The following is a 12,922-nucleotide window of genomic DNA, read 5'->3' on the forward strand; positions in this document are numbered from 1 at the left end:
AAATAACATTTCTATTTCTGACTTAATTTTCCAAAGGGGTTAAGGCTTGAAAGGGAAGAAATGATGCCTAAAATGTGGCATCAGCAAACCTGAGAGGCAGACAGAACTCCTTCTTGGGTCAGAAAAATCTAGAAGGCAGGAAGTCTGGAAGCTTCGGTCTTAGATCATGGACTCAGCCTCAGAGGCTCGCGCAGAAGTGGGATGGTGTTGCCGTTGAATTCTCTACAATATTGCAGTGGGTTCGTTTCTGAGAAGAGCAGCGTGGTGGGGGCAAGAGGCGCGGAGTCAACACACAGACCCCGGGAGTCCGGTGAGAGCAGGCTTGAGGCGAGCAGCCTGCAGACTCGTTTATTACAGTTGATACAACACTTATATAGCCAAGACCAGCCAATCTGGTCAAGGGGCGGTCCATACCCCAACCAATCACAGCCTGTTGCCAGGCAGTTTCCAGAGCCATCCAATCACAGCCTGTCGCCAGGCAGTTTCCAGAGCCATCCAATCACAGCCTGTTGCTAGGCAGTTTCAAAGCCATTCCTGACTAACTGACGCTCGCTTGCCAGTGGCCACCTTGGCATGGCCTTCTCATTCCACTACATTTCCCCCTTTTCGTTTATTTTTGAGCAACGGGAGGCATGATTCTTGGCCATACCGTTGTTGACCCCGTTTCCATGTGGTCTCCGTACGCAGCTGTGCCTGTCTTAGGTTGTCCCCCAGGGGATCTTACCCGTCATTGACTAACCAGTGCTCAAATCGAGAGACCACAGGATTGCTTGCTCAGATAGGGGTAGGAATGAGGAATAACGGTTATCAGGAATGGCATGACCACACACAGGCTGTGGGCCATTGGAGTGGCTGACCAGAGCTAGTGGGGTACACAACGGTAACAGATATGGCTTTGGGCAGTTTCTCAGGGTAGGATGATAGGGCAGGAGCGTCTGCTAACAAGGCGGAGTCTTGGTCTTGTTCAGCTGGTTCTGGTTGGCTGTCAGTTGCAGGCTTGATGTTTCTGGCTGGTACCCAAATGGGCTGTTCCGCATTCTCTGGAAAGACACAAGCATATCCTCGACCCTTGGTTAATAGAAGCCTTTTTATAGGCGTTGGAATCCAGGGCCTGAATTTTGCGTACACTTCGACGTTAACAGCAAACATGCTGATGCCATGGGATCTAGCGGCTGCCCTGAGATATTGGGGTGCCCGAGGACTGCCACAAATGTGGGGATCCTCACTGGGTGTGGATGGGATTACCTCGCATGAGTTATTGTGTAGAGGTCCTCTTAGTTCATCCCACGGGTATGTGGGGGGTAGCTGACTAGGCATTGCTACCTTGTTTGCTACGTTGTTTTTTTCACTGTCGGAGTTCCCTCTCCCTAAGTCAGCAACCGTTGTCTGTGAGACAGGGACCTGGAGTGTCAGGCTCCTATCACTCACAGATTCACTATCTTTGGTAATCTGCACAGGATTCTGAGAGGGGGGTATCTTTCCCATATCTGAGCGCTTAAGAGCGGCACGGTACGCCAACTCTAGCCAGAGGAAAGACACGTATAGCACTGCTACCGTAACAAAGCAAATTCCTAGCACCTCAACTGTGGATGGCATTTTGTGGGAGGTTTCCCTATGCTAGACAAACAGATAGTGGTGTATCAGATCGTACGTATGTCCTGTGCTTAGTGGGGGACTTCCTTGATTCGTTAGGTCAAGGCCGTATGCCCACACGGTGTCTCCGGAGCGTCACCTCTCTCGAGTGAGGGAAGATGACTTGGTTCCAAATTCTGGGATGATCAGTCCCTTATGTGAATCCGCCGGGTGAACCGAAAGTAAAAGGAGGAGCCGAGAAGCGACGTACGCTTCAGGGCGGTGTGTGCTAACCTGGGGTCACTTAGACCGAGGACAAGGACAAGGAAAGGGGCGTAGGAGGGGGTTCTGTGCTCACCCTCACAGAACCGAACAGCACAGAAAACACCGAGGGGCCTACTTGCCGAAATCCAGGGGGGACCTCGCCGAGTCCGACACACTGTCTCTTTCCCAGTCACGTTAGCGCGCCAGATGTTGCCGTTGTCTCAACAATGTTGCAGTGGGTTCATTTCTGAGAAGAGCAGCGTGGTGGGGGCAAGAGGCGCGGAGTCAACACACAGACCCCGGGAGTCCGGTGAGAGCAGGCTTGAGGCGAGCAGCCTGCAGACTCGTTTATTACAGTTGATACAACACTTATATAGCCAAGACCAGCCAATCTGGTCAAGGGGCGGTCCATACCCCAACCAATCACAGCCTGTTGCCAGGCAGTTTCCAGAGCCATCCAATCACAGCCTGTCGCCAGGCAGTTTCCAGAGCCATCCAATCACAGCCTGTTGCTAGGCAGTTTCAAAGCCATTCCTGACTAACTGACGCTCGCTTGCCAGTGGCCACCTTGGCATGGCCTTCTCATTCCACTACAGGATGGCTTCAGAGTCTCGGCTGATGACTTTCCACAGGTAGCAGGCTGCACTCCCGTCACATGAGTGAGAGGGACTCAGAAAGCTGCTGGCTCGGCTCAGAACTCTCTAACACTGCAGAGCTCAGCAAGTGGGGAGCGGGCAATGGGGAAAGCAATGAGCTCTTCGTCCCTGGAAGAGAGGAGCTGAACCTGAACAGCCATGCGTCAGGGTTGTGTGGAAGAGGATCTAGAAAGGGAGAAGGAGTCGGGCTAGGTGACTCGGGGAGAGAGTCCATGGCTGGGGCACATAGGAGCAGCTGAGCCACAAGGCTCAAGGGCTCTGATGTCCCTGACCCCTGTGTGGCTACTCTGCCTCAGGGAGGGGATCCAGTACAACTATAAGAAGGTGATAAAAGGACACTGCCTCAGTTACCCAAGAGAACTGGATTTCCAAAAGTCATGAGCCACTTGTGAGTTTCTGGGGCCAGCCTCGGATCCTCATAGAATATCAGATCTGAACTATTAGGGACATCCCAGAATTTCCAGAGCATGAAGTTACCTTGAAAACCTCTTTCCTGGCCGGCGCCACAGTTCAATAGGCTAATCCTCCGCCTGAGGTGCTGGTATACCAGGTTCTAGTCCCGGTCGGGGTGCCGGATTCTGTCCTGGTTGCCCCTCTTCCAGGCCAGCTCTCTGCTGTGGCCCGGGAGTGCAGTGAAGGATGGCCCAAGTGCTTGGGCCCTGCACCCCATGGGAGACCAGGAGAAGCACCTGGCTCCTGGCTTTGGATCAGCGCGGTGCGCCAGCCGCAGCGCGCCTACCGCAGCAGCCATTGGAGGGTGAACCAACGTAAGGAAGACCTTTCTCTCTGTCTCTCTCTGTCTCTCTCTCACTGACCACTCTGCCTGTCCAAAAAGAAAGAAAGAAAGAAAAAGAAAAGAAAGAAAACCTCTTTCCTTTCCCTTGCATCTCTCCATGTCCAGTCTCCTCTCATCCTTGGAGACCTAACTAGGTTCTAGATCACCAAGGGGTTTTCTTTGATACCTCTTCCCACTGGTACCCAGAGAGCCCTCTGGATGCTCTGAGCCCTCTGCTTTCCCTTCTTGCCAGATTGTAAGCTCATTTAAGCCTGGGTCATTGGGACCCCCGATTCTTAAAAAATTGTGGGACTTACATATTGATTAATCAACAGGTATTTTGGTGAATGGATGTTCACACAGGCAGGCAGGCAGGCAGGATGGATGGATGCACTGAAGCTATTCCATAGAAAAAAGGTCTTAGGAACAACAGGAGCATTTTTTCTGTGAGAATGATCTAGAAAGCAGAAATAGTTACAAGATGATGATTCAGAATTAACCATTCACTAGTATTTGGCACAAAGGGGGATAATATGGGACAAACTTAAATTCACTTTTCTGATCAAAGTTTAAGAAGATGGACTGCCATATAGGATGCTATACCACTACAATGAATGTATTAGTCTTAAAGAGTCACTTATGAAATGCATGGAATTGTTATTATATTATACCTCACAAATGGTATCCTATGGCAATGAAATAATTACTGATCTGTCACTTCTTTTTCTTGGAAAAAAAAATAGATAGTGTAGGCTTTCAGAAGCATTTTCTAGTCACTCTGCCAAACTGGGAACCACACTAGGTGTCCTGGCGCTATGCAAGAACGTTGAGTTTGGATCTCTGTGTATTCAGTGGACAGGGGACACACACCATGGACAGTGACAACCAGACAGCCTCTGTGACAGAGTTTGTACTCCTGGGACTCTCAGCCCACCCAACACTGGAGAAAAAATTATTCGTGCTTATCCTGCTGATGTACCTGGGGATCCTGCTGGGCAACGGGGTCCTCCTCCTGGTGACCACCCTGGACGCCCGCCTGCACATGCCCATGTACTTCTTCCTGGGCCACCTCTCCCTCCTGGACGTGTGCTACACCACCTCCTCCGTCCCCCTCATTCTCGACAGCTTCCTGACCCCAAGGAAGACCATCTCCTTCTCAGGCTGTGCCGTCCAGATGTTCCTCTCCTTTGCCATGGGAGCCACAGAGTGTGTGCTCCTGGGCATGATGGCATTTGATCGCTACGTGGCCATCTGCCACCCCCTTAGGTACCCCGTGGTCATGTGCAAGTCTACCTATGTGCCCATGGCTGCCGGCTCCTGGGCAGCTGGCATCACTAACTCTGTAGTACAGACATCCCAGGCAATGTGGCTGCCCTTCTGTGGGGACAATGTCATCAACCACGTCACCTGTGAGATCCTGGCTGTGCTGAAGTTGGCCTGTGCTGACATCTCCATCAACGTGGTCAGCATGGTTGTAGCCAACGTGATCTTCCTTGCTGTCCCAGTCCTGTTCATTTCCATCTCCTATGTGTTCATCCTCACCACCATCCTGAGGATCCCATCAGCTGAGGGCAGGAAAAAGGCCTTCTCCACCTGCTCTGCCCACCTCACTGTGGTGATCATCTTCTACGGGACCATCCTCTTCATGTACGGGAAGCCCAAGTCCAAGGACCCCCTGGGGACAGACAAGCAGGACCTTACAGACAAACTCATCTCCCTCTTCTACGGGGTGGTGACCCCCATGCTGAACCCCATCATCTACAGCCTCAGGAACAAGGACGTGAAGGCCGCGGCGAGGACCCTGGTGGCTCAGAAACATTTCGCCTGGTAATGTTTGGAGGACAGATGTCCCCGCCTCATGTCCCTGCCTCTCTTTGCTTCCAGCCATTCTCAGAATAATGTGACCCCCAAAGAAGAGAATGTGCAGAGTGATTACGGGAAAATGAATTGCACATGTCATGGAGAGCTGTAGCCGTGATTGAACAGAATAAAATTTTGAGATCTAAAACCTGGTGGGAGTGTGTATTGATGGGATGGAAGTGGAGTGTTACTGAAAACACATCTCACGGTTTCCCTGACTCTCCACCGTGCAAGTCTGAATTCACCTAGGTGAGCAGACTATTAGGGGGGAGGGACTAAATGGACCTCTGTGTTAGAACAAAGGAAAGCCAAGATCCTCCTCCTGAAGACAGGCACGGAGGACAGTGGGCATAGACTGTCACGAGGAAGTTTTTGGTCATATACTATGCTCACAACACAGTGTAAAAATTGTCTTTATTGTAGATGTAACTGGACATTTTCAAGCTTTATTTTTTATGAACACAGAGGCTGAGAGAAGATGAGAATGAGGTTTTCTATCTTCCTTTCTCTGGGACTCTGGGGTGTTGAGGCCCTTGGAGACTCCGTGTAGGACATGTCCTTTGTGGGCAAGGCAGTCCAGCCCTGTAGTGCCTGTGGGACTCACAGCTGCTATCCCATTTTAAGTTCGGTTGTTCCGCCCTCATTCAGTCTTGCTTAAGTCCACAGCCTGGCCCTGTAGTCTGGGAGGTGAGGGGATGGAGCGACAGAGGAAGAGCTGAGCACCAACTGCAGCAGCGGGTGGGAAGCTGAGCCTGGGTGGTGGACCGGGACCAGCAGCCGAGCCAAGCTGTGGTCTGGAGCCAGATGGCCACCTGTCTTTTGTTTTCCCCCTGACACCAAAACACTTTCTCAAGAAAACAGGAAACCTCTGCTGCCAGCCTGTCTCGCTCAGGGGCCCCAGGCTCCCCTTGCCTGGGATGTGCCCAAGCTCTGGGATGTGGCCCGCCACTCTCTTCAGCCCCACAGAGGTCTCCTGTCCAAGGTAGGCAGAACGTGGACCCCGAGCGTGACCCTGACACTGACTCCCAGGGGCCTGTCCCTGTTGAACCATGTCCGCCTCAGTGCCATCTGTCCCACCCTGGTGTGAACTTGCCCTTCCCCTTGGAGCACAGAACCCACACACACTCTTATGTAGCTCACAACAGAGAGAGGATCACCAACCCTGGTACAGTCACTCTCTTAAACCAAGAATTGACTTTAAAATGCAATGTCCTTGTAGAGTGAAATTTCTTCTCCACGGACTTCACTTTAGAGATTTTGACTTGGACAGTGGCGCTGCGTTCTCCTCCCAGCTCCTTGTGGGGCCTGAGGGACGGATTCCCCCGCTGTAGCAAGTGGTGCTAGCAGGGGAGCCCCAGTGCCCCAGGAGGTTGACTGAGGTCTCTGAGACTGCATCCCAGCCCATTTCTCACTCTGCCCAGTCCTGCTGCCCTCCTCTCCCTTTCCCTGCTCCCCACAAGGTCATTCCCAAGATCACTTCCTAATAAACGCCTTGCACCCAATCTCTGTCACAGAGTCTGCATCCTGGGGGATTCAACCTGTGGCAGTGTGCAAAAGCCAATGCTCAAGTCAAACCTTTGTTCTCTTTGCAGAATCTGTGGATGCTGGCAATCTTTAAAAGATGCCACACAACTAGTTAGGTGAGGCAGGATGGTGTTGTGTTAGCGTCAGAATCTTGGGAATTGACCTGGGTTAGATTCCTGCTCCCCTACTTACTCTAAGTCCTGCTTAGCAACCCCAGGGAAACATTGAGCTTGGCACATCTGTAGCCTGTGTATACACCGGCTAGAAAGTCCTGCACAAGGCAGAATGGCTCCTTCCTTAGCACCTGCTGAGAGGATGGTCTTGCCACTTCCCTAGCCATGGATAACTGGCACTTGGTCCAAACGGGATGATCATATTTTCTCTCCAGGGAATTGGGAATCTGGATATAGACACACCTCGTGGTGGGCAGAGAGTTCTTGAATTGAGAGACCATGTCGAGCCACAGCTGATGTGCCCATGTATCTACCAAGGAAGAGACAGATGAAAGACAGTCTGCAGAGAGAGATGGCAAAGCAGGTGCACAAAGGAAACTGGTCCCATGAGATGAGAGGAATAGAGGCTTCAATACAAGACTAAGTCCTCAGGAAGTCTTTTTTTCTGTTATTTTATGGGAAATTTTAAGCCTACAGAAAAGTTGAGAGGCTAATCCTTAGATAATCATCTCTCAGATCTGATCTGCTTATGGCCAATCTTGTTCATCTATAACCCTGTGGATTATTTCTCCTCCAGGATTATTTTGAAACAAATCCTAGATGATCATGGCACTCCATCTTTGTATATCTCAGTACAGATTCTCCTCAACTGAGGATGGTGTTATGTCCCAATAAACCCAAGCTGAAAATGCATCTAATACACCTAACCCACAGAGCATCACGGCTTCACCCAGCCTACCTCAAATGTGCTCCAAACACTACAGTGCCTACAGTCGGGCAAAGTCATCTAACACAAAGTCTGCTTTTAAAATTTATTTATTTTATTTATGTGAAAGAAACAGAGAGAGAGAGAGATAGAGAGATCTTCTATCCACTGGTTCACTCTCTAATGCCTGCAACAACTCTGGCTGAGCCCGGCAGAAGCCAGGAGCTGAGAACTCCATCTAGATCTTGGGTGTGGCAGGGACCTAAGTTCTTGAGCCATCACCTACTGCCTCCCAGGACGCACATGAGCTGAAAGCTGGAATGTGGAGTGGAGCTGGGACTCGAGCCTGTGCACTGCCATGTGGGATGCAGGCATCCCAGGTGGAGTCTTAACCACCAGGCCAAACACTTGCCTCCTTAAGTCTGTTCTAGAATAAAGTTCTAAAAGTCCAATGTCGTTTATTGGCTATTGTACACAAAGTGAAAAACAGAAGGGTTACTCACTATTAACACGCATAGCCAAAAGCACACAGAGCCTGAAGAACGTTTGACGCTTTGAACTGCAGTGAATTGCGGGGTGATGGGGATGCTACGGTGACAGGGTCATTAGTTTCTCTCTTCTGATGCAGCTCGGGAGTAACTGGAAGGAGGCACTGGGTCACCGACACTTGTTGACGTTTAGCAGGTGTAGTGTTCTTCAGGAAGATAAGCTTTCCGTTTTCATTGTGTATTTCTCTGTAGTGAGCAAGAGAATAACTGACATTGCCTGCCTCCAACATCTGTATGTCACTGCTGATTGTAGCAAATGCCTCTGACAGGTTCTGTGCTGTACTCTTTATTACTCTTTCTTGGAGCCTCCAGTTTAACTTCTTCGTCCTCTGCCTCAACTTCTCTACTGCTTTCTTCTCCAGTGCAACCAGCTCCTCAGCGGGAAGCTCCTCAGCTCAATGCCAACAAACTCCAGCATTTTCTCTCCACCAGTGTCTGACTCTGGCTGTTTCCCCAGCACTAGTCCCTTGCTAACACTCACTCGTCAATAGCAGGATCTTTGAATGTGCTCACACAGGTCTTCAAAACTTTCTTCGAAACACTGCTCATGCATTTCTGTGTGCCTCCTTTCCGTGCGAGCGCTACCTTCTGGATAGCGTTTGAAATGTTAAAACCTTTCCAAAGTTCTCAGAGCATTCGGCCACATTCAGTCACTTCTACAGCTTGCACAAATATTTGCTTTTCATAGTTTGATTTGGGGGTGTGTTTGGCTGGCAGTGAAGATGCCTGTCTCCCTCATTAGAATGTTTGTGTTTGATACCCAGTTCTGGTTCCTGACTCCAGCTTCCTGCTAATGCAGTCCCCGGGAGCAGTGAGTCGAGTGACTGCGTTCCAACCCCTCATGGGAGACCTGGATTGAGTTTCCAGTTCCTGGCTTCAGCCCAACCCAGCCCAGCCATAGCTACTGTGGGAATTTAGGGAGTGACCCAATAGACAAGAGTGTTTCTCCCCATGCCCCATCTCTCCATGTGTGTGTGTTTCTCTGCCTATTAAATAAATAAAAATGAAAATACTTTGTTCTGAACACAGTTGTTGTATCTGATCCATTAGCTGAATGAGCGCCACTGTGCTTAGTGTCATATACACAAACTTTGCACCAGGATGTGTGCTCCTGATATGCTGTGCATGGCCTGGAGCAGTCCAAGATCAGGAGAATTTTGGGTGGGAGGTCATTGTGTCCTATAATAGTCTCTCATAATAGCCTGCAGAATAAACCATTTCAAAGACCAGCCTTCCACCCTGCTGATGTCATCCAGACTTCCTTGTTGCAGCAACAATAAACTAGACGTATAGGCTTATTCACATTCTTGAATGCTCCGAGTGGTTCTCTGAGTGGCAGATTATGAAAAGCTTTCATTAGAACTCTGGGGCCTGGCACTGTGGCATAGTGGGTAAGGCTGCTGCCTGCAGTGCCAGCATCCCATATAAGCGCTGGTTCAAGTCCTGGCTGCTCCACTTCCAATCCAGCTCTCTTCTATGGCCTGGGAAAGCAGTAATAGGTGGCCCAAGTCCTTGGGCCCCTGCACCCACTTGGGAGACCATGAAGAAGCTTCTGGCTCAGATCGGCCAATCTCCAGCCATTGCGACCATGTGGGGAGTGAACCAGTGGATGGATGATTTCTCTCTCTCTCTCTCTCTCTCTCTCTCTTTCTCTCTTTCTCTCTTTCTCTCTACCTCTACCTCTACCTCTACCTCTGCCTCTCTGTAACTCTGTCTTTCAAATAAGTAAATAGATCTTTTTTTTTTTATTAAACTTTTATTTAATGAATATAAATTTCCAAAGTATAGCTTGTGGGTTACAATGGCTTCCCCCCTCCCATAACTTCCCTCCCGCCCGCAACCCTCCCCCCTCCCACTCCCTTTCCCCTTCCATTCATGTAAAGATTCATTTTCAATTCTCTTTGTATACAGAAGATCAATTTAGTATATATTAGGTAAAGGTTTCAACATTTTGCCCATATAGCAACATCGAGTGAAAAAACTACCATTGGATTACTAATTATAGCATTAAATAGCAATGTACAGCACATTAAAGACAGAGATCCTACATAATTTTTTTTTCAAAATAATTAATTTTCTATGCCATTTCCATTTTAACACCAGGTTGTTTTTTTTTTTTTCATTTCCAATTCTCTTTATATACAGAAGATCACTTCAGTATATAATTAGCAAAGACCTCATCAGTCTGCGCCCACACAGAAACGCAAAGTATAAAAATACTGTTTCAGTACCAGTCATAGCATCACTTGGCTTTAGACGACACATTAGGGACAGATCCCGCATGGGGTGTAAGTACACAGTGACTCCTGTTGCTGACTTAACAATTTGACACTCCTGTTCATGGCGTCAGTAATCTCCCTAGGCTCTAGTCATGAGTTGCCAGGGCTATGGAAGCCTTTAGAGTTCGCTGACTTTGGTCTTATTCCGATAGGGTCATAGTCAAAGTGGAGGTTCTCTCCTCCCTTCGGAGAAGGGTATCTCCTTCTTTGATGGCCCCGTTCTTTCCACTGGGATCTCACTCACAGAGATCATTCATTTAGGTCTTTTTTTTTTTTTCCCATGATATCTTGGCTTTCCATGCCTGCTATACTCTCATGGGCTCTTCAGCCAGATCTGAATGCCTTGAGGGCTGATTCTGAGGCCGGAGTGTTGTTTAGGACATCTGCCATCCTATGAGTCTGCTGTGTATCCCACTTCCCATGTTGGATCTTTCTCTCCCTTTTTGATTCTATCAGTTAGTATTAGCAGATACTTGTCTTGTTTGTGTGATCTCTTTGACTCTTAGACCTATCAGAGCTATCAATTGTGAGCTGAAATTGATCACTTGGACTAGTGCGATGGCATTGGTACATGCCATCTTGATGGAATTGTGTTGGAATCCCCTGCACATTTCTAACTCCACCATTTGCGGCCAGTCCGATTGAGCATGTTCCAAATTGTTCATCTCCTCCCTCTCTTTTTCCACTCTTAGATTTAACAGGGATCACTTTTCAGTTAAAATTTAAACACCTGAGAATAATTGTGTGTTAATTACTGAGTTCAACCAATAGTACTAGAACAACAACAACAACAACAAATACTAAAAAGGATAAAGTATTACATTGTACATCTAAAGTCAGGACAGGAGCTGATCAGTTCATTGTTGCTTATAGTGTCCATTTCACTTAACAGGTTTCCTCTTTGGTGCTCAGTTGTCATCGATCAGGGAAAACAAATGATATTTTTCTCTTTGGGACTGGCTTAATTCACTCAGCATGATGTTTTCCAGATTGCTCCATCTTGTTGCAAATGACTGGGTTTCGTTGTTTCTTACTGCTGTATAGTATTCTATGGAGTACATGTCCCATAATTTCTTTATCCAGTCTACTGTTGATGGGCATTTGGGTTGGTTCCAGGTCTTAGCTATTGTGAATTGAGCTGCAATAAACATTAATGTGCAGATGGCTTTTTTATTTGTCAAATTAAATTCCTTTGGGTAAATTCCAAGGAGTGGGATGGCTGGGTTGTATGGTAGGGTTATGTTCAGGTTTCTGAGGAATCTCCAGACAGACTTCCATAGTGGCTTAACCAGTTTGCATTCCCACCAACAGTGGGTTAGTGTCCCTTTTTCCCCACATCCTCTCCAGCATCTGTTGTTGGTAGATTTCTGAATGTGAGCTATTCTCACCGGGGTGAGATGGAACCTCATTGTGGTTTTGATTTGCATTTCTCTGATTGCTAGTGATCTTGAACATTTTTTCATGTGTCTGTTGGCCATTTGGGTTTCCTCTTTTGAAAAATGTCTATTGAGGTCCTTGGCCCATTTCTTAAGTGGGTTGTTTGTTTTGTTGTTGTGGATTTTCTTGATTTCTTTGTAGATTCTGGTTATCAATCCTTTATCTGTAGTATAGTTTGCGAATATTTTTTCCCATTCTGTTGGTTGCCTCTTCACTTTCCTGACTGTTTCTTTTGAAGTACAGAAACTTCTCAATTTGATGCAATCCCAAATGTTAATTTTGGTTTTGACTGCCTTTGCTGTTGGAGTATTTTCCAGGAAGTCTTTGCCTGTGCCTATATCTTGCAGGGTTTCTCCAATGCTCTCTAATAATTTGATGGTTTCGGGTCGTAGATTTAAGTCTTTAATCCATGTTGAGTGAATTTTTGTGTAAGGTGATAGGTATGGGTCTTGCTTCAAGCTTCTGCATGTGGAAATCCAATTTTCCCAGCACCATTTATTGAATAGACTGTCCTTATTCCAGGGATTAGATTTGGATCTTTGGTCAAATATAAGTTGGCTGTAGGTGTTTGGATTGATTTCTGGTGTTTCTATTCTGTTCCATTGGTCTATCCATCTGTTTCTGTACCAGTACCATGCTGTTTTGATAACAACTGCCCTGTAGTATGTCCTAAAATCAGGTATTGTGATTCCTCTGGCTTTGTTTTTGTTGTACAGGATTGCTTTGGCTATTCGAGGTCTTCTGTGTCTCCATATGAATTTCAGCATCATTTTTTCTATATCTGAGAAGAAGGTCTTCGGGATCTTGATGGGTATTGCATTGAATGTATAAATTGCTTTTGGGAGGATAGACATTTTGATGATATTGATTCTTCCAATCCATGAGCATGGAAGATTTCTCCATTTTTTGGTATCCTCTTCTATTTCTTTCTTTAAGGTTTTGTAGTTTTCATCGTAGAGATCTTTAACGTCTTTGGTTAAGTTTATTCCAAGGTATTTGATTGTTTTTGTAGCTATTGTGAATGGGATTGATTTTAGAAGTTCTTCCTCAGCCGTGGCATTGCCTGTGTATACAAAGGCTGTTGATTTTTGTGGATTGATTTTATATCCTGCTACTTTGCCAAACTCT

General features: G+C 47.5%; 1 protein-coding gene and 1 pseudogene across 1 annotated transcript in view; both read left to right on the forward strand.

Moving 5' to 3' along the window:
* The window catches only part of LOC133771722 (olfactory receptor 13C7-like), a 29,616-nt gene extending 24,346 nt beyond the window's left edge, over positions 1 to 5,270 (forward strand). The window contains exon 2 of the mRNA XM_062207966.1: positions 4,120 to 5,270. Coding sequence (XP_062063950.1) covers positions 4,120 to 5,098 — 979 coding nt within the window. The 3' untranslated portion in view covers positions 5,099 to 5,270. The remainder of the gene's footprint in view (positions 1 to 4,119) is intronic.
* Positions 1 to 12,922, forward strand: part of LOC133771721 (olfactory receptor 13C7-like) — a 111,859-nt pseudogene that overhangs the window by 73,675 nt on the left and 25,262 nt on the right.

This window comes from Lepus europaeus, chromosome 12 (assembly GCF_033115175.1).
Source record: "Lepus europaeus isolate LE1 chromosome 12, mLepTim1.pri, whole genome shotgun sequence".
NCBI classification, from domain to species: Eukaryota; Metazoa; Chordata; class Mammalia; order Lagomorpha; family Leporidae; genus Lepus; species Lepus europaeus.